The 26,011-nt window shown below is 41.0% G+C and overlaps 1 protein-coding gene across 7 annotated transcripts in view; it reads right to left on the bottom strand.

Annotated features, from left to right (window-relative positions):
* MTMR1 (myotubularin related protein 1) overlaps positions 1 to 26,011 on the bottom strand; it is a 76,901-nt gene that overhangs the window by 28,729 nt on the left and 22,161 nt on the right. For all 7 annotated transcript variants that reach the window (XM_063083993.1, XM_063083995.1, XM_063083992.1 and 4 more), the window contains 7 exons: positions 22,763 to 22,838; positions 16,956 to 17,050; positions 16,468 to 16,575; positions 13,787 to 13,888; positions 13,409 to 13,492; positions 12,421 to 12,570; positions 11,318 to 11,506 (listed from right to left, as the gene is read on the bottom strand). In XM_063083993.1, the coding sequence (XP_062940063.1) occupies positions 11,318 to 11,506; positions 12,421 to 12,570; positions 13,409 to 13,492; positions 13,787 to 13,888; positions 16,468 to 16,575; positions 16,956 to 17,050; positions 22,763 to 22,838 (804 nt within the window). The remainder of the gene's footprint in view (positions 1 to 11,317; positions 11,507 to 12,420; positions 12,571 to 13,408; positions 13,493 to 13,786; positions 13,889 to 16,467; positions 16,576 to 16,955; positions 17,051 to 22,762; positions 22,839 to 26,011) is intronic.

Genomic DNA, 26,011 nt, shown 5'->3' on the forward strand with positions numbered 1-26,011 from the left:
AGATGACATACTGTATGATTCCATTTCTATAAAATATCCAGAACAGGAGAATCTATAGAGACACAGAGCAGATGAGTGGGTGCCAGGGGCTGAGGAGGTAAATGAGCAGTGACTGCTAATGGGTACAGGGTTTCCACTGGGGGTAATGAAAGCGTCCCGGTGGTAGTTGTACAACATTGTGAATGTACCTGAAGTCACTGAATTGTACTTTGGAATGGTTGAAATGGTAAGTTTTGTTATTTGAATTTTACCTCAATAACAAAATAAAAAATAAACACATCTGTACACCCAAAGACCATACTCCTCATTTAGGCTCCAACCATTTGCCAAGTGAATGTGAATGCTTAGCCCTGAGCTAAGTCCTGGGGCACCAATGACAAACAAGTGGACAGCCTGGTCCTCCAGGCCCTCAAAGTGTGGTGGGGTGGGCAGGGGAGAATAGGGCCAAGGGCAGCAGAGGGTGAGCACAGGGTGCACCGGGAGCATGTGGCCAGGCCTGGCAGGCCAGAAGAGAAGAGAACGCAAGTCAGGAAAGCTTTGCCGTGGGGAAGAAGTTCAAGAACACCTAAGGAAAGGGGCCATTGTGTCTAGGTGCCCAGAGGTGGGCGAGGACATGGCTTCCTGAGAGGGGGTAAGAAGTCCAACAGAGAGAACCCTGGGGCAGTGGTGAGAGCAGTGACAGACCAAAGAGTAGTGCCGGGGCTCGAAGGCATGCAAGAAGGGGGTCAGACATTAGAGGACTCACTGACTACACAGGGGAGAAGGGATTAGAGGAGCGTGGGACCTTTGACAGGCAGACCAGCCCAGAGATGGGCAATCATCTGGCTGAAGGAATCATAGCGGAGATAGCAGAGCAGAGAGACACAGGTGACCGGAGATATTTAAGAGGCAGGACATTGTGGCTAATTGGAGCAGTAAAAATGGACAGTGCAGGTGACCCCCCTGATTCTGGCTGGGCAACCTGAGAGATGGTGGTATCATTGATTGAGATATAGACTATTGGAGAAGGAGCAGGTTTTGTGGAGAAGATGAAGAGTTTGGTTTTGAGGCCTGTGAGAAATTCAGCCGGGGGTATCTATAGGTGGTGGGATATACAGGTTTGGAGCTCATAAGCGAGGTGTGAGCCATGGATATGAATACGGAGGTCACCAGCATATGGATGATAATGGCAGACAAAGGTATGGCATCTGATGCTCCAGGACAGTGTGTAACGTGAGGAGAGAAGTGTTGGCCAGAAGCCTGAAGAAGGCCAATGTTTGAGGAATATAAAACAAAAGCAAAAACAAAAACAATAACAAAAAAACTCAGAACAGCCAGAGATGGGAGGAAAAAGAAATGAAGAGTATTTAAAAAAGAGAGGTACTCAACTAATGTCAAAAGCTCAAGAGGTCAAGGAAAATAAGAACTGAAAAGCATGCATTGCATTTCATGACAAAGTAAGTATTTGTGACCTTACCAAGAACAGTCTGGGCAGAGAGATGGGATGGCAGCTAATTTCACATGACTTAAGAAGTGAGCAAGGAGCAGGTGAGGAACTATCAAGTAAACAACTCAAGAAATCAATCTGTAAAAAGCAGAACAGTGGGAGCTGGAAGGGAACAGTGAATCAAGGGAGTCTTCATACAGATGGTAAAGACTTGATGGGAAGAAGTCAGTAGAGGGGAGGAGGCCCAAGATTCGAGAGAGAGAAAAGAGGTGAGTGAATGAGCAAGGTCCCCGAGCAGGCAGGGGAGGCTGGGGAGAGAACGCAGGGCACAGGGACAGGCTCCCTCTTCCACTGTCACAGGAGGCAGGAGCGGAGGAAGTTCCTGTTTGTTCTCTGTGAAGAAGGAAGCAAGGTCAGTTGTTGAGAATAAAGGGGATGGAGCAGGGCCGCATATTTGAAAAGAGTCATAAATGGGTTGAAATGGCCCCTGTGGAGAATGGGGGAAAGAGATAGCTGGGGAAACTTAGAGGCACTGCCCAGCAGCACTGAAGGCCCAGTTGAGGCCAGAGAACATGAATTTGCAGTTGCTTCAATCTGCATGTTGTGAGCCTTTTGCTCTGGAACATTAAACAGCCCAGGGTGTGGGCATGAAAAAGGCAGACAGATGAACTGAACTGGGCCAGGCAGGGATGACTTCACTAAGCATCTACTATGTACCGAGCCATGAGCTAGGCTGAGGGATCGGCCTCAGGGAGTCAGAGGCCAGGGAAAGAAGCTCCCTGAGGTGGTGAGCTCAGGCCTTATGCTTATCAAGTATTGCAGCACAGTGGAGGCACATGCAAAGAATTGCTATTACCCAGGAGCACATATTTAAAGATATTTATTGTCTGGAAACTGATTACTAAAGATACAAAGAAGGCAGAGAATCAAGATGGCAGAATAGAAGGTCCCCAGCATCACTCTCTCCCACAATCGACCAATTTACAAGTATTAAAAAGCAACGACTGCCAAGCTGGGGCTGCTAGAGCTCAGGGGAAGAGGAGGAGAGACTTATGGAGTTCATAAAGGTGGGAAAAGCTGCAATGAGAGAAAGAAGGGACCGTTGTGACTGTTTCAAGCCCTGGCCATTTCAAGGCTGGCCCTAGTGAGCACACAAAGCATAAGCAGGCAAAAACCGCAGCTGTGCCCTTTGTGTGAAGTTGCTTGGAGACTGCAAGAGAGGTGGGCCTTGGTGGCCCCCATGACAGCTAGACCACAAACAGGGTTCCTGTGGACTCACAGGAGCAAGGAGCCACAGACAACTGAAAAAAGGAGCCACTCAGAGGCCAGTGAGTCATTGCAAGGGACCAGCACATGGCCCGTCCCATGGGAAGTGTTTGGAGTGCAGGCAGTGGGGGAGGCGGGCCCACGGGGAGAACACTGGGGCACAGCATGGACAGCCGACCTTGAAACAGAGTTCCCTACGCCCTCACAGCGTTCGCTATCTGCGTCTGTAGAATTGCTTGCTTATCCTAAGTAGCTCAATTTTGCCCGTCTGACCTGCAGACTACCCCGCCTTCTGCATGAGAAACCGTTGACCTTTTCATAGAAACAAAAAACAACTGCATAGAAACAGGAGCCACACACGGTGAATTATTACATGGGAACAGGAACCACACACAATGAAAATTTGTACGCTTGGTTGCTCGAACGGCTCATTCCGAGCCTCTGTGACCTAGCTCCCTAGCTTGCTTTGTGCACCTGGACAAACCCGTGTGCCAACAGTACGTAGTTTTTGCCTTTAAAAACCCTACAAGACCAAAGCCTGACGCCACTCTTCCTCGGTTACTCCTTGGGAGGTGGTCACTGGCCAGCTGGAGTGAATAAACTGCCCTTTTCTGCACAAGTGGCATGTAAGTGTATTTCTTGTGGGAGGGTGCCTCACAACAATCTGCAGTTTCGCTCAGTGGAGACTGGCCAGGAATATAGAACTGAATGGGTTGCAGGTTTGCTGAAAAAACTCAGGCCCAGACCAGAGTTTCCACACAATCCAGGTGTACCAGACCTCACAAGACCCAGAAGTGCTAACAAGGTCAACAATTAAAACTTGAGCTAGAGGGCCGGCCCGTGGCTCACTCAGGAGAGTGTGGTGCTGGTAACACCAAGGCCACGGGTTCAGATCCCATATAAGGATGGCCAGTTAGCTCATTGGGTGAGCCTGGTGCTGACAACACCAAGTCAAGGGTTAAGATCCCCTTACTGGTCATCTTTTGAAAAAAAAAAAACAAACCTGAGCTGCACAAAAAGCCTTCCCCAGGGAATCAGCAGCAAAGCAGAAATTTAGCTCAACCACAGGGCTTAAGTGCTGGTCCCCACAGGAAGTTCCCCCATTTTAAAAGTAAGCAAAGGATAACAAATTAGTTCCAGTGCAGAGTTTAAGAGGTGGGAACAGCAAATAATCCAACACAGAACTGAAAGAAAAAACCAAAAACCTACAGATTAAAGATAAAGTTCTGATATTATCCAGTAAAGGTCTACCACCACCAAAGAACACCTATAAAACCTAAAAGAGCTGGGAGCCTCCCAGGGTCCTCAGCCAGGGTGAGGGAAGCCTGAGGGCCTCAACCACATTCCCCTGATGTCCGCATCCAGCCCAGCAATGACTGAGCTGCTGCAGAGAGACCCCTGGGCTCTCAAACTGGGTGGGGGGTCCCACCCAAGGACCACAGCCATGCTCCCCACCTCAAGATCTACATCCAGCCTGGCGATCCACTGCAGGTAACCCCCCAGGCACCTGAGTCAGAGTGGGGGAAACCCACGGGCCTCAGCCACCACCCCCCACCACCCTGCCCTCCACAACCAGGCCAGCAAAGGAGCTAGCCATGGGCCAGCCCCTCCCCCCCACCTCCACCTCTGTTTCCCTACTCCCCTCCCACCTGCCCCTCCAACTGCTCTGTAACATCTCTGAATGTAAAATAATAATAAATAAATTTTAAATAAATAAAATATATAAAGAAGACGAATAATAATCAGAAAATTGGGTTATGGAATCAAAAGAGCAGGAGTGCCTACTCCGTGCCAAGACGCAGAGAACAGGCACCTGGAGGGTTCAAGACAGAAGGGGAAGGGGGTGAGAAGGGGACCCTACCTACACCGTGGCAGGAACAGGGGGGATGGACTTCAGAGAGTTCTGGAAGACAAGAACTTACTGGCCAGATCTCTCTCCATAGGGGCAAAACAGGGTTCCCAGGAGGAACTGGTGACATTGGGACACTGCCATCCACCTGTCCCCAAGAATAAGCTGACAGCAGTGGCACTGGAGCCACCCCCAGCCCTCATGGGAAAAAGAAAGCCAAATGTCCTTTGGGAAGCAGTGATTCAAAAGATGGGCTTGGTTTTCCCCGATTTCAGACCAGCTGTTCAACACTTGTTGAAGGCCTGACACACATCAGGCCATTACAATAAGCTCTCTGCCCACCAGCCTGCCAATCCTCAACAGCAGGGATCAATTCCCAGCTGAGAACATTGAAGCCTCAGAGAAGGCCTTGAAGATATGAAGTGGCAGAACAGGTTTCCACACTGTCAGACTCCAGTTGTACCCCTCTCCTCTCCCTACAGCTCTCCCCCTGGAAACTCCTCCTCCTCCTGGCTTCTAGGACACTCTTCCGGTCTCCTCCCACCACTTGGGGCACTCCTCCCTTCACTGAATCCCTTTCCCCCTCCACAGACAGCATTTCCGTGCTTGGCCCCTGCTCATGAGACCCAGTCTCCTTCAGAGACCTCCCCTCATCCCCAAGGCTGCAACTACCACCTAACATGCAGCTGGCCCCAATCTCAACCTCCAACCTGGCCTTTTCCTGAGCTCCAGAGCCTTCTCTTCTCCACACAGGCTCCTCAAATGCAGCAAGTCAAAACTAAATTCCTGCCTCCATGTCACAGGGTCACTTTCTGAAAAAGAAATGACTTAAAAACTTTGATGCCATCACTCTGCCTCCGTAATAGAGTCAGAACATTTTTAATTTAACAGGCAATGTCCTCTAAGTGACGACAGTCCATGGAGAGATGCTCTGACCCACCATCCAGACGGCCATTCGTTCCACAGTCCTGAGACAGCTATCATGTGCCTGGCCCACTTCTGGGGAAACAGCTGTGCAGTTCCTGCCATCGAGGAGCAGAGGGCCAAGTAGCTAGACACACACTGAGCAAGGCATCTGAAGTGTGCTGAGGGCTACAAAAAGTGAAGTGCAGAGCACCATAGCACAGGGAGACCTCTGCTCACCTGGAAAGGCCTCCGTGAGGAAGTGTCAACCGAAGGATGAGGCACTGGTTAGCTACGTAAGCATGGGCAAAGGCACTGGGATATGCTTAAGGAACTGAAAGGAGCTTCACACAGCTGGGACATGAATCTGGACCATGTGGCAAGACAGAAAGGAAAGGGTCTGTGGGTGGAGGGCTTTCAAGGCCCTGAGCAGGAATCTGGACATGTCGCTGCCTCAAGTCCCTAAGGGATGTGCACAGCGCTGTGCATTTAGAAGAATCACTCTGGGCAGTGTGGTGACTACAGTCAGTAACAATGTAATGTATACTAGAAAATTGCTAAGAGAGTAGATTTTAAGTGTTCTCACCATAAGAAAATAAGTATGTGAGGTTATGCATATGTAATTAGCTTGATTTAGCCATTTCACAATGTATACATATTTCAAAACATCATGGTGTACACCATAAATATATACAATTTTCATTTGTCAATTAAAAAATAGTAAAAATAAGTAAATTAAAAAAAAATAATCTCTCCATAATGTGGAGACTAGATTGCAGGGTGTGAGGCAAGAGTCGATTACAAAGCTACCACAGTAGTTCAGGCAAGAGATGACGGGTCTTCCAAAAAAAAGAAGAAAAGGGAATGCTTTCTAATTTATTCCATGAGGCCAGTAGTGTCCTGATACCAAAACTAGACAAACATATCACAAGAAAAGAAAACTAAAGACCAATAAATATAAACACAGATATCCTCAACCAAATACTAGCAAACCAAATCCAACAGCATATTAAGGGGATTACATACCATGATCAAGTGGGATTTATCCCAGAATTGGAAGGGTAGTATTAGTTTCCTGGGGGCTGCTGTAACAAAGTATGCCAATCTGGGGCCAGGGAGGCTTAAAACAACACAAATTTATTCTCTCACAGTTCTGGAGGCTGGAAGTCTGAGGTCGAGGTGTTCTAGGGGAGAATCTGCTCCATGTCTCTCCTAGCTTCTGGTGGTTGCTAACAGTCCTTGGCGCTCCCTGGCTTCTAACTGCATCACTCAAATCTCTGCCTCTATTGTCACATAGCCATCTTCCCTGTGTGTGTGTCCCTATATGGCCTTCTTAGAAGGACACCAGTCATTGGATTTAGGGCCTACCCTACTCCAGCATGTCCTCATCTTAACCAATTACATCTACAAAGACCTTATTTCCAAGGAAGGTTACATTCTGAGGTTTCAGTTGGACATCAATTTTTGGGAGACGCTATTCAATCCATTACAGTGGTTCAACATACAAAATTCAATCAATATAATACACCATATTAACAGAATGAAAGAGGGAAAAAAACCCACACAACCACCTCAATTGATACATAAAAGGCTTTTGACAAAATCAAACACTACTTCATGATAAAAACACTAAACAAATTAGAAACAGAAGGGAACTTTCTTTACCTCGTGTGATATTGTGAAAATACATACTTGGTCTTCATCCCTGTCTCCTGACAGACAACTCCTAAAATCCTTAGCATCTCCAAAGTGTTAAAAGTCTTTTTGTATGCTAATGATGGCTGGCAGCCCTGGGTAGCTTCGGGATGGGAGCTGAAGATTAAGTTGGTCACCAATGGCCAATTATGCCTATGTAATGAAGCCTCCATAAAAACCCAACAGGCCTGGGTTCAGAGAGCATCTGGATATATGAACACGTGGAGATTCCTGGACGGTTGGCCCAGGGAGGGCATGGAAGCTCCGTGCCTCTTCCCCCATACCTTGCCCTATGCCTCTGTTCGTCTGTATCCTTTGTAACAACCTTTGTAATAAACCAGTAAATGTAAGTATGTTTCCCTGACTTCTGAGAGCCACTCAAGCAAACTAATCAAACCCAAGGAAGGGGTTGTGGGAATGCTGATTTACAGCTGGTTGGTCAGAAGTACCAGGTGTCTGGACTTGGGACTGGCATCTGAAGTGGGGGGCAGTCTTGGGGACTGAGCCCTCACCCTGTGGGATCTGACGTTATCTTCAGGTAGATCGTGTTGGAATTGAATTAGAGGACACACAGCTGGTGTCTACTGAGAATTGCTTGCTTGCTTGCTGGTGGGGAGAAGTCCCCACATATTTGGTCGCAGAAGTTGGAATTTAGTCATCTGTGTTGTTCATTGTGCTGTAAGTGTACAGGAAAAAGTTTGTATTTTGTTTTTTCCACTCACTCCCTCACCCTGATAAACAGCATGTATGAAAAACTCACAGCTAATATCACACCTAATAGTGAAAAACTGAAAGCTTTCCCTCCAACATTAGGAACGAGACAAGAATGCCTGCTTTTGCCATTATGATTCAATATCGTACTAGAGGTTCTTCCTAGGCAATCAGGCGAGAAGATGAAAGGCATCCAGACTGGAAAGGAAAAAGTCAAACTATCTCTATTTGCAGATGACATAATCTTATATACAGAGGAGCTAATGGGGACTTGGACAGATAAAAAGCCTTGTCTGTTTCCTAGACACATACACTGCTATAGTTAAAGTTACTCTAGACATGCAACTTGATGTCCTGCTTTTATCTCTCCTGCATGGGATAAAACACAATGAACTGCCTTGCACTGCTGGATATTAGATCGCCTCCATGAATACAGCTTTTCTCATGTTTTGCAGTTCCTTGGGAAAGTACTACGGTATGACTGGAAGGATGCAGAAAAACTGACATGCTAAGATCCACCAGCTGTGGGGAGCAAGGAGAACTTACTAATGAAGGATGCCTCCCTACAGTAGGCTGATAAGTGGCTCCCCTGCCAAAGACATCCACATCAAATCCCTGGCAACTGTTAATGTGACCTTATTTGAATTTGAAGAAAAGATCAAAAAAAAAAAAAAAAAAAAAAAGAAAAGAAAAAAGAAAAGATCTCTGCATGTGATTAAGTTTCTTGAGATGAAGAGATAATAATCCCAGATTATCTTGGGTGGGCCCTAAATGCCATCACAAGTATCCTTAGAAGAGAGAGGAGGAGGAGGCCATGTGGAGATGGAGGGAGAGATTGGTAAGATGTGGCTACAAGCCCCGAAGTGCTCAGGCACCACCAGAAGCTGGAAGAGGCAGGGAACAGATTCTCCCCTGGAACCCTTAGATGGAACACAGCCCTGCCAGATATTGGACTTCTGGCCTCCAGAATTGTGAGAGAATGCATTTCTGTTGTAAATCACCAAGTTTGTGGTCATTTGTATGGCACCCTCAAGAAATGAATTCCCTTCCCCTCTTTGCCCCTGTCCCATTCCTCTCCCAGTCTTCCCCACCTCAGTAACCAACACTACCATGCCCCTTCAGGTCAGACACCTGGGCAGTCCCCTTGACCGTAGGTGACAACCTTATCAACATCATGTACTGAGTAATGAGTATGCACCTGTCACTGTGCCGAGTCTTTTGTACGTGCATTATTCTCACTTCATTGTAATCCTCACACAACCCTGGGTATGAGACACTGGTATTATCTCCCACTTTGCAGAAGAGGAACCTGTGGCTTAGAGAGAGAGGTTAAGTAACTTGCTAAGGGTTTTACAGAGCACCAAGTGACAGAACCTGGAGGAAAAGGTGTAACTGCTTCTAAAGCTGAGGGGTACTGCCAGCCTACCACACTGCCTCTCAGGTTGGTTTGGATTTGCTGAGGTTTGGGGACCTGGGAGAAAGCCAAGCACAGACGTCAATCACACAACAGGATGGAAATTCAGTGTCAACCTCAGGAAGGATCAAGGCAAGATAGAAGCTGCAGTGTCAAACTCAGCATATAGATGGCGTTTCAAGTTGTGGCATCAGAAGGGATGGCCCAGGGAGATAGTACAGAGTACCAAAGAGGACCCCAGGCTGAGTTCAAGAGTACTGCTATTTGAAGGTTGGGAAGAGGAACCAGTGAAGGACACTGAGAAGGCTAGGCTGGAGAGCGAGAGAACCGGGGAGCGGGGGAGGCATGCGATGTCATGAAAGTCAAGAGAACAGAGCCATCACTGTTAAGTCAGTAATGATGGAAGCTAACTCGGACCAAATGCCTTCTCAGGAACAGGCACTATTCTGGGCCAGTTATAGTATTTCCTCATTTAACCTTCACATCCACTCTAGGAAGGAGGTGACACTGTCTCATTCCCATTTTAGAGACAAAGAAATCATGGTCTAGAGAGATGAAGTAACTGGCAGGGGTCACACAGCAAATAACCAGATTCCTTCTATACCCTCTCCAAGCTCACTTTATTTTCTCCACGTCACAGCGGCCAACCACATGGCAGTTTGTACAGCTGCTCGTTTAACATGTGTCTCTCCTACTAAGGTGGCCAGTTGGCCACATCTATCCCCAGAGCCTAGCATAGTGCCTGAAACATGGTAGGGACTCAAGTACCGAGGGAAGATGGCTGAGTGCGTGTCTGATGTCTTGTCTGCTCTTTCAGATAGAAGGTAACAGCTTCTCTCAAGAGTGAGATGGGAGAGTGGAAGGTTGGCTTTTTGGAGATTGTGGTCAACGATGGAATAATCATTGAAGAAAGAAAAGGAACAAGCTGACAAGAGAATCAAAGTTGGATTCACAAGCACTGCTGAGGGGGATGTGGAGGGGGTGACCACGCCCTTAGACATCTTCTTTCTTGACATTCTTGTGAATGACATGCCCTGCCACACTGATGGATAGGTGCTTGTACTGTCTAGGATGCCCTGCCCGTCTCTGTTCACTGACCACGCAAAAAGCCAGCTCAAATGCCACCTCCTCTGGGAAGCCCTACCTAACTCCACAAGCAGGGGTAGCCGTTCTCTCTCTGGCTCCCCCAGCACAGTGAGCTTACACCTCCTGTATACAGCACTTCACCTTGCCTGTCTTTGTATTTCTCCCCCAGCACCTTGCCCCTAGTGGGTGCTCATTAGATGTGTGCTACCCAAATGTCATTTTACAAACAGGCATGAGATCATGAGGGCTGTCATCACCTTCTTAATATCTGAAATTACTTGGGGAGAGGGCAAAGTCCTCTGATTGCCAAATGCCTGCTTGCAGCAACACACCGTCGGAAAGTCATTCATGGGAAACAGAAGTGACTCAAATCAGAGCCTTTCCTACTAGGATAGTGAGTGGGTACTGAAGGCTTCACCTGATAGCTTTTGTTAGATACAGAGGACCTTAACCCCTTCAGCTAGTGGGGAGCACATGGGAGCTGTCTGCAGAGGTGTTCATATCATATCTCATCATCACCTGACATACAACTGCTGCTCCATGTGATTTATGGAAACTGTATATTTGTGCAGTTTCCCACAGCTGACTCCATTCTAAAAGAGCTTCAGACCAGATATGAATTAATCAAGTAATCACTATATTTTTTAAGTTAAAAGGGACTTCTGAGGGCCTTACATTTCATTAAAATACTTACTTAATCCTTTAGATGATAATTCTCTTTGTGGATCTTTGCTTAATCGATTCAGCAGACAGGATGGTGGAGAAGCAATGAGAAACAAGATCCCAACCCACCCAAGACAGCAAACATAGCCAACAGAGTACATGCCAGGGAGGGATAGCTATGACTACTCTGAAGATTCTAACTTCAGATGGTGAGGAATTAAGTGGGCTGTTTGAACTGCATAACCATTTATAGACAGTACACAAGACAATATCCAACGTTTCACTAATGCCACTGAGAATGTACCTTGTTGGTATCAGCAACACTGTTTTGTCGGGCGTCAAAGATGACAAGTTTGTGTGATTGTGCATTAGCATCCATTATTGTTTGCAAGTATTTTTCATCCTCTTTGCAGCGTTTATCATTGGGACCCACGAGTGGCTGGCTGCAACGGGTAATCGTTGCCTGACTTTCTGGATGAATCCATGACAACACCTAGTGTTTTGAAGCAACAAATATTAGCATAGTTCCTAAAGCAATACATGCTCTAATTACATGGTAGGAAAAACAAGTTCCCTTCTCAAGCCCTGTCTCTCCTGCATATTTTCCTCAAAGGTGGGAGTGGCAGGCTAATCATAGCAATGTAGTGGCTGTGGGGTCAACGTGTTGGTCAGGTTGAAACAAGTCTGATTAGGTGAATCTAAAAATCCCCTTACACCTCTAAAATTCTATGATTTTAAGCAAAACAAAACCTAAGTCGAACTGTTACTAAAATCTAGCCCCATTCCTATTTGATTGACTAGTTTTACCTTGTCTCCTAATTTAAAAAACATCTTTGTTTCTCAACAATAACACATGCAGCAGGGTAAAGACAAAGTGAACATATACAGTCTCTTATAAAACCTAAAACTCCACCACCAAGCCTCCCATTTTCTTCCAGTGGCCAAGTGACTGAGGATTATACTAGATGTAAACCCCAGACTCAAAACCATCACTACCTTCTGGCTGCTATTATTTTGTAATGTGTCCCTCCCATGCTGCTATAGCATTCCATTTAGCATCTAGAAAAGAATGTATTTTCTCTAGGATGATTCGGAAAAAACAGAGATATAAATTGTTAATGCAACAGCATGCTAACTTTTACTATTCTTTTGTTATTCTCTACTATGTTTTGAGAGCATAACTTAAGTTACCCTTGTACTTAGTAATAGGAAAACATACAAGGGGGTGTCACAAGAAGCAGAATGTTTATATAATTAGATATTTCTTGAGGATCAAAGATATGTTCAGGTTTTCAAGCTTATTTTTCTTTCAGTTTTGTTCACTAGATTCTTTTCTGTCTTGCATCTTTCCATATTAGATCTAACACAGTATATGTTTCTATCTAAATGACAATGTTTATTACTTACAGGAACTCTGCCTTTTGCTCGAAAAGCTGCCACTTTTGAAAGGTCATCATCTTTTACACTAGTTGGCACAACAATGATGGCAGGGTAGGTGTCACAGAACTCATAATTACTGTTTATTTTGGATATTTTCCAACTCTCATTTGGCAAGCCCTGCAGGGTGTTGAAGAAAGGGTGGGGATAAGCATGCTTTTACACTTTGAAAAAGTACTAAGCATAAATCACATTTACTTCTTATTTTCAACTAAAAGCCATTTATAATTTGTTGTTCATTGTTACTTAAAAGTTTATATATATGTATAATTCATTTCCTAGACATTTCTAAAAATCTAAGGAAGCATAAGAATTTCTAAACCATACTAAAAAATGAAAATTATATATTAGAATCCCAGTTCTATGTATTTCTTGTCCTGTTTTCTGTAAAAAATGAGCTTAGTATTGTTTTTGAAAATAGACCTGAAAGTCCTTTAAAAACACAGGAACTTCTTACAAATGTCTAAAATAAGTAATATTAAACATTATGCCAAATTTAAGGTAGAGACAAAAAGTAAATGTCATGAAAATAAGATCTTACTGAAATAACTTGAAGCTGACAATGCACTGAAGAGTTCCCAGACCCTGGTACACCATATTGGGCTGATGCAGTCACGCTAGATGCTTCAAATCTAACTTAAGTCAGTGGTTTGGGTCCTTACTCATCAACTCTTTACCAGAACATCTAATAATAATCATCTGGCAGATTTGGTTTTTAAACCTCTGACCTTGAGTCCCACTTGCCCTCAGGAAACAGGATGAACATGTGGTGCCAGACCCAAACATTTGGTATAGAGAGAAGGAGGCATCCAGGAGATGGAGAACCTAAAAGCTAGAGAAGTGATGCCTACGTACAACTTGTCTGAAAAAGTTTCTTCATCACCACTGTGTTTCTTACCTTAAAAGAGTAAAAGATGTTCAACCCATTATTTTCAGTTTGATAAGCAACATACTTTACCTGTCTTTTATATTCAGATACTGGATCATAAACTTTCCAGCCATTAATTGGAAATTTTTCTTTATAGTTGAATGCAAATAGTGCCTGGATACAAAAACCACAAAATATGTGTCTCAGTATTTCTTTTTTATACCATATACCTAACATTAAAGCTTTTCATTCTGATATGAGCCTATTTTAATCCATAAATTTTGAAGCAAAAAATTGGTAGCTTTTCTTAATTCTTACACGAAACTGACAAATTTCAAATATTCTAATATTAGTTACCAACAGAAAAAAAAAAAAAGAGATAAGGGAAATGTCTGGAAAAAGGAATAAGTAAACATGAGATTTCTGGACCTCCTTAAATGCAAAAAAGGTTTACTTTGGTGTACTCACCTGCCCATGAGAAAGAGGAAATGCGTGTTTGTTGAGGTTTTCAAATATCCCTAGTTTACTCTGTTCTTCCTGTTTATAAGCAAGTCGCAAGTTCCTCATATCCTGTTAAAGAATTAGCAAAATTCGGTTATTCAACATATACTAAGCACCTATGAGCCAGATACCATGCCATAAACAGTTTTATCCATTTCTCATTTTATAATCTATCTTGCTCCAACTAACAAAAGAAATTTTAACAAAAATACCTCCAACGAGATAAAGGAAAAATTAAGTGAGAAAACTAGAACCAAGAGGACATGTGCAGGGATAAAAAAATCATCAAATGGTACTTAGAAAAAGGTATACACTAAAGCTGTGCCATCAACTCCTGTGTGCTTACTTGCTAAAGGTGCACCACAAAATTAGTTGTGCGCTTTCAGCTACTGAAAGAGTCAGTTATAGAATTCACACCACCCCTAAAACAGAAATACAGCAGACATTTCTCCCCTGCACACTAACAAAAAACACTCTGTTATCATGTACAGACTATGGCCCCAGTAACATCCTTACAACAATATAATGCTGTTTCTCAAGATCACAGTTTCTTAAAATGTCCCCCAATGTAAGCTTGTGACCAAAGGCCCAACAAGTACAAGTCAGCAGGAATGATTCCACCAAGGCCAGCTCTGATGGTGTGATTTCTTCGCAGGACAATGTTTTGAGCAGTGCCCCCCAACCTTTTAAAATCTATGCCCCTGTTAGTTAAGCACAAAAATTTCATTCTTCTTTAATATTACATGAAATTTAAAAATAAATATGACCATAAACAAATTAAAACAAACAATTTGGGAAGTTACTGTTGTGATATTATTTATAACAGCAAAAGAATGGAAATATCCTAAATGTCCATCAATAGGGGCTGGTCAAATAAACTTCAGAACAGCTAATAAAATACTAAAGAGCTGTTAAAAACAAGAAGCATCTCTATTGATATAAAGAAGTTCCAAGATATATTTTCAAGGGAGGAAAAAAGGGGTAGAACAGTGTATTCAGTATACTACCATTTACATGTTCAAAGAGAGACTATACATACATGCTTATATGCATAGGATATCTGTGGAGGAGTACATTACAAATTGGTAACAGTGGGTGCCCACAGGAAGTGGAATGGGGGGCTGGGTGTAGGGTAGAAGGAGCCTTACTTTTTATTATATATAGCTTTTGTAATTCTTGAATTGTATATCACCTGTTAAAAAAATAAACCCCATACCTTGCAAGGCTCTTAGGCATGGGCTGAGAGGGCTGGGAGCATGGCCTTAGGTTAGAAAACATTTAAAGCAGCTGTTAGCAAATGCTTACCAGAGCCACAAAAATGTCTTAGTAAAACAGCCACAGGACACCTGCCTAAGCAACGTAATTTCCTGACATGCCCTCCCTCCAAGCTACACTGGCTACACACATATACCTTGGAAGCTGACTGAGCTGACTTGCTATTTAGGATTGCTCAGACAGAAATGTATTACAAGCCAAGGAAAGAGCATGTGCAAAGGTGTGGTTGTGGGGGTCAGGGTGTGTGTGTGTACGAGGCAAGTATGAGCAACTAAAGGAAAGCCAACATGACCGGGATGGCAAGAATGAGGGGAGGGCAGCTCAAGATGAAGCCGCAGAAGAAAGTGAGTCAGGGTCAGACACCCACGGTTTTCATAGGGAGTTTTTCCTTTAGCCTAAGGATAACGGGAAGCTCAAGAGTTATCGAAAGGGAAATGGTGTGTTTCAAAATTTCAGAGCTGATCAAGTCATTCCTCTGCTTTAAATTCTGCAACTGCTCGCCATTGTTCCACATGTGAAACGCTGCCTGAGAAGGACAATTGCAATTTACCAAAGGAGACGACTGCTATGTAGTGCCTAAAGCAAGTCTAGTAAGCCAAACGATTCATGATCCAGAAGAGTAAAAGGGTTCTTGGAAAAAATGGATTTACCTGCAGTCTAGGGCCAGCCAGAGAGAGCCGTCCTCATAGATTTGATCAAAGCAAGTAGACTGGCAGGAATCCAAAACCAAAATTTGGAAGGGGCCTTGACAATTCTACAGGCAGGATCTTTTTCCTGGTACTTTATGCAGTGTTTTTAGTAAACTCTATCACATGAGGTAAAGTCATTGAGAATTAAACATATCAGTTAAGAGTGTTTCTTAAATGACTATTCATTAATTAAAATTATCATACACATTTCTACTTAACTCACTGGATGAAGAGTACAAGATCAACAATAAGTAAAACTCAAAGTGAAAATTCCAACATAGCCAAGAAACTTAATCAGATTTTTAACCACAGAATTTATAGAACATTGTTGTCCCTTTAGAAAGTCTTTGAACATCTACTGTTCTGAAGAGTAGTCTTAGCAACAAACTGGAGAAAAGTATTTCTGCTCTTGACTTGATTTCTCTGAGATGTAACAAAATAATGTCAGTACTTAGGTTATAGGTCCATGTTAATTAGAAACACTTAAATAGAAAAGAAAAGGTTTACATCAACAGATTACACAATGGTTTGAATTTGTTGATATGAGATTTGAAGGGGTTGTTGTCCTGCAAACATCTGACTTACTAACAGTACAAATTACTGTTCAAAGGCCACAAAGAATGAATCAGAAAAAGTTTGGAGCTGATTGCTCCCTTTTAGCTTTCACCTGTGCTTGTATTATACCTTGCACACGATCTCTATACCACAAGAATTGTCTGCTTGGCTTTGTGCTCCAATCTTCTCAACTCTACTGATCACTCCAAGGGGAACATCAAGGATGAAATGCGGGTCCTAGGTTTAAAAATTAAGATTAATGCTTATTAATGTCAATCAACAATTTTCATATTTTAAGCCTTTGCTGGGTTACAAAACAAGTTTGCTTACTTTACATTTCCTCTTTGTCCTCTGTCCCAGCTAAGAAACTGAAGTCTGTTTTATAGCATGCCTTATGAACTATATATTCAGACTATAATGAAACTTCCACTCCAGGTTTAAGTGGTGCTCTAACAGGTTTTTTTTCCCCCAATATGCAAAATCTGTTTGCAAATATGCACATCTTAAAACTCACCCTCTGGTTATCTCAGGGTGATGGTATTTCAGGACACTTTTTACTTTCTTCTTTTAGCATTCCAAAGTATTTTTAAAAATAAAACACACTTTTAAAAACTCACCCTCTCTACATTTTTGAAGTACATCTTAAAGTCCGTCACTGTAAGGGTTCCACTCACTGCTCCCAAAAATGGGCAGATATACATGACATCTTTCACTGAAAGAAAAAACTCTGTCAGACTTGTCCTTCAATAAATCTTAACATGAGTTTCCAAATATATAGTTTGTGATTCCAGTTTTCTAGTAATTTTAAATTTTATAGAATTATATCAATTATTACTTTAAATAAATAGATGGATAGTCTTCTAATAAAGTTCAATTTTTAAACAAAATTCTGATTTTCTATTTAGTCAGGTTTTAAGTAAAAGTATAAGTTACATTTTGTCATTTTTTTTTCCAGGTAGTTAACATTTTCCCTGAATGATAAATTAGTCATAATTAAAACATTAATTAAACTCTGAAGACCCTGGGCTACCACTTCACAAATTACTGCTACTTAAAACCAATGAAAGCTAACACTGTCCCCTAATGTACCTCTAAAGGAAACTGCTTTGCAGATGACAAAAACTAGAACCACATCAATGAAGTGGAAAAAGATTTGTTTCAAATTACTTATCAGCTTCCGTATTAATTTTAATTTTCTTTTTGTTAATATCAAGTACACACCATATTTAATTCCTATGAGTGTTAAGACACTCACATCTATCACAAAGATACTGCATCTTCATGATTTTCCCAAAGTGCCAATCCATTGGAACGACAGGAACATACATAGCTATAAATGATATAGCTATAAATGCCTCATTTATAGCATACATAGCTATAAATGCCTCAGTGGGACAATTGAAGGTACTAAAGTTACCATTCAGCAAAATTCTCAAAACACTTCCATTAAACTTTTTTATTACTCACTATGTTCTGTCTTCTGTTGCTAGGGTTCTAGATATACATGGACATAGTTCCTGCCCACAAGCAGCCTGTGATGTATGAGAGATACTACACAGAAATTACCATTATATGATAGCCTAATAAAGGCTATATAATATGAACACAGAGTGATAAAAGCTCCGAAAAGGATCAACTTAACTCAGCAGAGAAGTGAGTAGGGGGAGTGAGAGAAGGAAGAGAGGAAGAGAGGAAGAAGGAGAGAGCAGCAAGTTGTTAGAGGTTAGTATCATTGGATCAGAGGGTGCAGTGAGGATGTTGCACATGAGGCCAGAGGTGCTGGCAAAGAGCGAATCAGAAAGTGCTTTTGTAGGATTATTATAACTAAGGCATTATTATAATCATTATCCTTAAAAGATAGCTGATTGTTTAAATAAAAATAAAACCACTGTATTATGGAGTTTATAACATATGTAAAAGTAAAATGGATAACACAATAGCATAAAGGCTGGGAAGGGACAAATGGAATTATACTATTATGAGGTTCTTATCCTATACATGAAGCAGCATAAAATCACTTGAAGGTAGAATGTGATTAAAGATGTAAAGCAACCAGTAAAATAACAAAGAATTATAGGTAATGTGCAAATGTAGGAGATATAATGGAATCTAAAAAGTGCTCAAAAAGTAGACCAAAAAAAGAGAAAAAAGAGAACAAAGAACAAATAGGACAAAGAGAAAATATATATCAAGATGGTGGATATAACACTAATGATATTAACATTTACATAAAACGTAAATGGTCTAAATACCGTAATTAAAAGGCAGAAATTCTCGCATTAGAGACAAAAGTAAGTTCCAACTACATGTGGTTAAAAAGAAGCCCACTTTAAATACAAAGATACAAATAGTTTGAAATTTGAAGGATGAAAATAGGTATATCATGTTAATACTAATTAAAAGAAAGCTGTAATGTCTATGATAACATCAGACAAAGTAGATTTCAAAGCAAAGAATATTACCAGGAAGACTAGAAGGTCATTTCATAATAATAAAGTGGTAAATTCATCAGATGGACATAATAATGTTAAACACTTACATACCTATTAATAGCTTCAAAAATACATGAAGCAAAACTGATAGACCTGCAAGGAGAAATAGGCACATCTACAATTATAGTAAGAGATTTCAAAACCCCTCTCTCAATAGTTGATAGAATAAGTAGACAGGAAATGAGTAAGAACACAGAAGACTTAAATAACACTACCAACAAACTTAACCTAATTGATGTTTATAGAACACTCTGCTGAACACAGAAGACACATTCTTGTCAAGTGCACACAGAACATTAACCAAGATAGACCATAATCTGGGCCATAATACAAGTCTTGACAAATATAAAAGTATTCAAGTCATAAAAACTATGTTCTGAACACATTGAAATGAAATTGGAAATCATTAACAGAAAAAAATTTGGGAAATTCGCAAATATGTGGAAATTAAACAACACACTCCTGAATAAGAGTCAAGGAAGAAATCAAAAGAATTCAAAAGCATTTGAGCTGAATAAAAATGAAAACATAATGTTATAATTGGTGAGATGCTGAAAAGCAGCCCTTGGAGAAAAATCTAAATGCCTATACTAGAAAAGAACAAAGGTCTCAAATCAATGACCACAGCTTCCACTTAAAGAAACTAGAAAAAGAATAGTAAATTAAACCCAAAGTAAGCAGAAGATAGAAAACAATAAAGATCATAGTAGAAATCAATGATAGAAAACAAAAAGATAAATAATAAAACCAAATGCTGCTGCTTTGAGAAGATCAATAAAATTGATAAATCTCTAGCTAGGCTGATCCGGAAGAAAAAAAAAAAAGGGAAGCCATGCACATTAGGAATATCATAAATGAGAAAGGTGATGTCAGTACAAAGCCTACAACTATTAAAGGAATAATAAGGGAATATGACAAATGACTTTATGACAATAATTTAACAACTCAGATTAAATGGCCAAATTCATAGAAAGACATAAACTATCAAAGCTTATTCAAGAAGAAAAAAACAACCTAAATAGTCCTATAGCTACTAAAGAAATTAAATTTGTGGTTAAAACCTTCCCACAGAGAAAACTCGAAGTCCAGGTGGCTTCACTGGGGAACTCTACCAAATACTTAAGGAAGAAATAAACTCTCCCAGAAAACTAAGAATGAAAGAATAATTCCCAGTTCTTTCTACAAGGCCCGTATTACTTTGATACCAAAACCTGATGAAGCCATTACAAGAAAAGAAAACTACAGGCCAATTACTCTCACAAATACTGATGGAAAACTTCTAAACAAAATTTTAATAAATCAAATCCACCAATATATAAAAAGAATAATACATAATTAGCAAGTAGAGTTTATCCTGTAAATGGAAGGTTGATTTAACATTCAAAAATTAATTCACCATATCATAGGCTAAAGAAAAAAAAATCACATGATTATATCAATTGATGCAGAAAAAGCATTTGACAAAATTTAACATCCATTCCTGATAAAAACTCTCAGCCAATTAGAAATAGAAGAGAACTTCCTCAACATGATAAAGGGCATCTACAAAAACCCCACAGCTAACATTATACTTAATGGTGACTGAAAGCTTTCCCAAGATCAAGAACAAGACAAGAGTATCTACTCTCACCTCTTTTCTTTAACACTGTATTGGAGGTTCAAGCAAGAGCAATAGAGCAAGAAAAGTAAATAAAAGGCAATCAGATTGGAAAGGAAGAAGCGGAATGCTCATATACTGCTGGTAGGAATGTATACTGGTACAGCCACTTTGGTAAACACTTTAGCAGTTTCTTAAAAAGTTAAATGTACACCTACCATAAGATCCAGCTACTCCATCCTTTAAGTATTTACCGAAGAGAAAAGAAAATATATGTCCATACAAAGACTTGTACATAAATGTTCACAGCAGCTTTATTTGTAATAGCCAAACAGTTGAAACAACCCAAATATCCACCAACAGACGAATGGATAAGCAAAATGTCATGTATCTGTATGACAGAATACTATACAGCTATCAAAAGGAATGACTGTTAACCTGTGCCACAATATGGATGAACATCAAAATAATTATTTGATTGGAAGAAGCTAGACAAAAAAAGAACATATTCTATGATTACATTTCTATAAAACACTAGAAAATATAAACTATAGTGCTTGGGGATGGTAGAGAATGCATGGGAGGAAGGGATTATAAACGGGCATAAGAAAACTTCTGAGGGATGATAGATATGATCATTACCATGACTGTGATGGTTTCTCAGGTGTATACTGTGTCAAAACTCTTCATATTCTGACAATGACAAACTGAAATAATACTCCACAGGGAGTACTTCAGGTTACAATGACCTATTTTAATACTTTGCCTCCAGGAATACACTTTATTTAAAAGTAGGGGTTAATTTACCTACCCTTTACAAGCCACTGGAGGAGCACAAAGCATACTTATATTGCTTAAGGTTTTGCAGATGTTCTTAACATCTGACTAAGATATTTCCAACAATTGGTAGAGAAGTGGGGCCAAGTGGAAGCTTCTCACTCTCTGAGCTCTGTTTCCAGAGTGAACGGAGAAGCAAATGGGAGAGACAGAGCACCAGAATCACAACTGGATCCAATGAAGCCTTCTTTTCTTACTAAGACAACTGTGAGCTTGCAATCTGAGCTTTTATAACACTCCTTACTAATTCAAAATGTGTCTCTGATGTACAAAGCGACCAATCATCTTGACTGGCTCTAATCCCCCCATCTGAGTGGAGTTTAGCCCACTGATAAAGACAAAAGTAAAGTAGAAAAAACCCTCTTCACATTGTACACTTTAAATCTGTGTATTTTACTGTCTGGAGAAGCAGAGGTATGACATAATTAGTTCTCCATTTTAAACAGATCATTCAGAAAGCACCATGGGAGCGGAAGTAGAAGAACAGCCAGACAAGGAACAGTCAGAGAGGCTAGAGGACCACCAGGAGAGAATGAAGTTCCAGAAGCCAAGGAAAGTAAAAATTTCAAAGCCAAGGATGGGACAAGCATGGTCCAGAGCCACAGACTAGGATATTTAGCAGCAGTAGTTGTTTGGAGGCTCAGTAGGAGAGCCCAGCTACTCAAATATTCTTGACACAACACAACCATACTTTGAGACCAAGCACACTTTTTTGGCAGGGAGCCATGAAGGAAGAAGGAAACACTCAGCAAACCAGATTATCTAACCCCACCAAATGATGAGATATATTAAGGTCACACCCAGCTGCCTCTACCGTCCACACATGGCACATCTACCTACCTCCTGAAGTTCCTGGCAATCCATCAAGGGGGGATATGGGAACCGTCCTGCCATCACCTTTACAATCCAGGATGGCAACACATTCCCTTTTCTTGCACTAAAACTGTACTTTTTGGAATCCTATAGCCACTAAAATTTCTTTGCCAAGTTCTCAAAACTGTTATTAATAAATAATATGGATCATCTATCGATATACTTTCCTTACAGTGAAAGACTCCAGGCCACAAAAACTGATTACATTGCTTGTTGAATATACTAATTATCCTGATTTGGGCATCACATACTGCACACAGGTATTGATATTCAACACAGTACCCCACGGATATGTACAATCAATTATGTTTCAATATAAAAAAAGAGAAAGATTCCAACAAAACAGCGAACTAATACTGAGCATCTGATCAGCTTTTCATCAAGAAAAGCTGGGCCCCTCTTCTTTGGTAATGCCATTGAATACTCAATTGGGGCTTAACGGGATCCTCTACAATCATCTATCTCTTAAGGTCATCATGATACTAATAATGAATAGACCTAGTCCACTTGCCCCCTAATTAAATCGGTCTGGCTGATCCCCAGCACATATATCACCTTTGCTCGCAAATAAACTGCCTTTTCATTTTATGGATCTCTATGAGCAAGGTACACACATTAAACTTACCAATGGCTTTAATTGATTCTCCTGGAAAAAGTGGCGCTTCTTCCATCTGTGCCAGCTTATTTCCATCCCGTAGAGCCTGGCAAAAAATCAAACAGGAGTAAGTCTCACTTTCCATCTGTACACCTGAGAAGAATTTTGGTGTTCTGTGCTCTCACTATAAGGCTACAGAAGCGTGCAAAATATATGCCCCCTCCCCTTAAAAGACAATTTCAAAGCTCAGCATCACAGGACATCATGCTGCATAATCTAGCAAATTGTTATAACATATTTAGATTTCACAGTTAGAAAGCATTAATACAGAAATGGCTCAACATGACAGATAGGTACTGTAATCACTACATACACAGCTATTATAAGGTGCCTCCAGAATTTGGAAATAAGGTCAGAAAAAAGTTACCTTCTGAGCATGAAACTAATAAAATAATATCAACCTTAGGTGTAGGTGCTTAGCTAGTTGTAGAAATGACCCAGCCTACGGAGATAGTTTGGGAAACCCCGAAGTCTAATTAAAATAACCAGGGAATGGTCTCAGGACAGTACATAAGTAAGGAAAGCCCTAGGTTTTGGTACTGCAACCCGGCTATAAGTGTGCATGTGCGCACCCACAGGGTGTATGAGAGGGGACATGGAAAGTGGAATTGTCAGTGTTTACCCAATCCAGGCCACAAGAGAGTGTGCTGTCATCTGGCAAACAAGAGTAATCCAATCCCCACTGCTGAGAAGGGTGTGTTCATGAGGCACCTCCCAAGCCAATTGACTTTGCACTAATTTCATGCTCACCAAGAAAATTGCTAATGACTTGCTAGGTTTACTGGCTACAATGATACTAGGAGAAGAATGCCTCGGGTGGCTGGAAAGATACATGCCCACATTTCTAAATGACCAGATTGGCACTATGGGCCTATAGCGAGTCCCTTGTGAGCTTAGTTGGATAGTGCCAGATACCTCAGGGGAGGTGGTAAATGGTGTTCTTGAACCACAAAGCTAGGAACCACAGCCTGAACTTGGGGACTATTCCAAGGTACCGCCCTCCTGTGAGACGCTACCAAGGAAACCAGTCACTTTCTCCTTGGCATCTCTGACATAATGTGTCATGAATAAGAATAAGGTGATCGAAACCCCAGAAATTCCCAAGCTGTGTTTCACAGAGCATTAATTTCCCAAGAGATGTGAATAGGTCTTCTTTAAAAAATAAATAAATAAATAAATAAATAAAAATTGGGAAATGCTGGGTTAAACAAAACAAGTTAAGCAGGGTTTTTTTTTTTAGTGAGACAAGTCTTTAGTGTGTTAATGTACACCGAATCAGCAAGAGGGCGCTAGAGTATAATGCATTTCTCATACCTATTCCATCAGGAACTTTTTCCAAGGAATACCTTTAAACATCATAAGGCCACTAGTGTTCAGCGGAAAACAGGTCAAACTATACTAAGTTAACAACATAATTTTGGGGCCGAGCCCGTGGCGCACTTGGTAGAGTGCTGCGCTGGCAGCGCGGCGACGCTTCCGCCGCGGGTTCGGATCCTATATAGGACTGACCGGCGCACTCACTGGCTGAGTGCCGGTCACGAAAAAACGACAAAAAAAAAAAAACATAATTTTGTAAAGCAAAGTGTTTAAAAATAGATGTCTTTTATAATTCTAATCTAAATTATTAAAATTAAAAACGGTAATTATCTTTCATAGTTATAAGAATCTCAATTTGTTTTATTAAAGGGACTTAAAGGTCAATTTAGAAATACTATAATAGCAGTTTCATCAAATTTTATAAAATAAAAAAAGGAAAAAAGTCAAAATATAAATAGCAAATTCAATGCTAAGTGTTGGTCCGGGTTAGTAGGTCTGTTTTACTGGGAGGGCACAAAACGACATGGTCCATCCTCTTCATCAAAAGATTCATTGTTACTCCCAATTTACTCAATTTAAATTTTTAGTCTAGGTTGGTTTTTAAGACATTTTTCAGCTACATTTTTAGGGCGTTATTAACACATTAAAGGGGACATGGAGAACCATTTATGAATTCAATTTTATACTCACATCTGATTTGGAAATATATCTTTAATGCAATAAAGCACAAACTAAATATGTATACTTTTAGTTTTTTGGGTTTTTTTTTTTTTTTTAATGTGTATACTTTAAAATGCCCAGTTTTAGAAACACTAAAAAATCACCAATCTTAATAGAAGCCTTAATTTGAAAGTCTGGCTTTAATTTATTGCCTGAACTAGTGATTAATTTTACAGCACAGTTAAAGTGAAAAAGCTATTTTAATCAATATCAGAGCTTTAAATTACTTCAAATGTTACATTGTTACAACTTATTTTAATGGCTAAATATCGTATGTTATATAGACAAATTCCTTAATTTATATTTAAAAATGAATGAGGATAGATTATTTTGAAATATATTTACTAAAGCAGGCTATTCTATCTAGAAGGGATTGGGGAAGATATGACTCCCTTTGAGCTTTGGAGCAAGCCACATGAAACATTTTAAAGTCCTTGACCCAGGACTAGCTAATAAAATGCTACACATGGGAGACAGAGGTGATTGGGACCATTTTGAGAATGGACAAGGCTGTCAAGATAGAGGTTGAAGAACAAGTGTTGCTCTTCTCTTCCCATAGTCATGTCAAGTTTGGCGTGAAACACCTGTGCATTTATGTGAGTCATTTGTGTTGGTAAGACACAGTGAGACAAACCTCTCACTAGTGATAATTAAATCTGGGACATGTTTTTTAAATGATGAAAAAGCAACTATCAGAATAAAACAAAGAAATGATCCTACTGCTTCAGACTTCCACAGAGGATGTTGTAAAAGAAACACATTTAGCTTTAGCATAGAACTCAAGAGGAGAATAGTTCTTAAAGGCTCATTTTGGGGGGGGGGGGGGGGGCAGGGAGGGGAGTGAGTAGATTCCCTTTATAAAGCTGGTGTTAGGAGATGGGACTCACACTTGTGCTATATTAAGTTTTTATTGCAACTACCAGGTTGCACAGGACATGATTTGACCCTTGATTTATCCAACCCATGTACAACACAATCAAAGCATGGAATATTCATGTGAACTAAATTTGGTATCATAAACACACCCATTCCTCTTGGTGCCTTTGCTCAAAGTGCTGCCCAGCTGAGGAATTCCTTCTGATGATCTCATCCCAACCCTGTTCCAGTGACCTTGGAGATCCAGCTGAGGTCTGCCAGCTCCCTGAATTTGTCCTTGAGGGTCCCAATCAGCCTGGATGACCC

This window comes from Cynocephalus volans, chromosome X, assembly GCF_027409185.1.
Source record: "Cynocephalus volans isolate mCynVol1 chromosome X, mCynVol1.pri, whole genome shotgun sequence".
NCBI classification, from domain to species: Eukaryota; Metazoa; Chordata; class Mammalia; order Dermoptera; family Cynocephalidae; genus Cynocephalus; species Cynocephalus volans.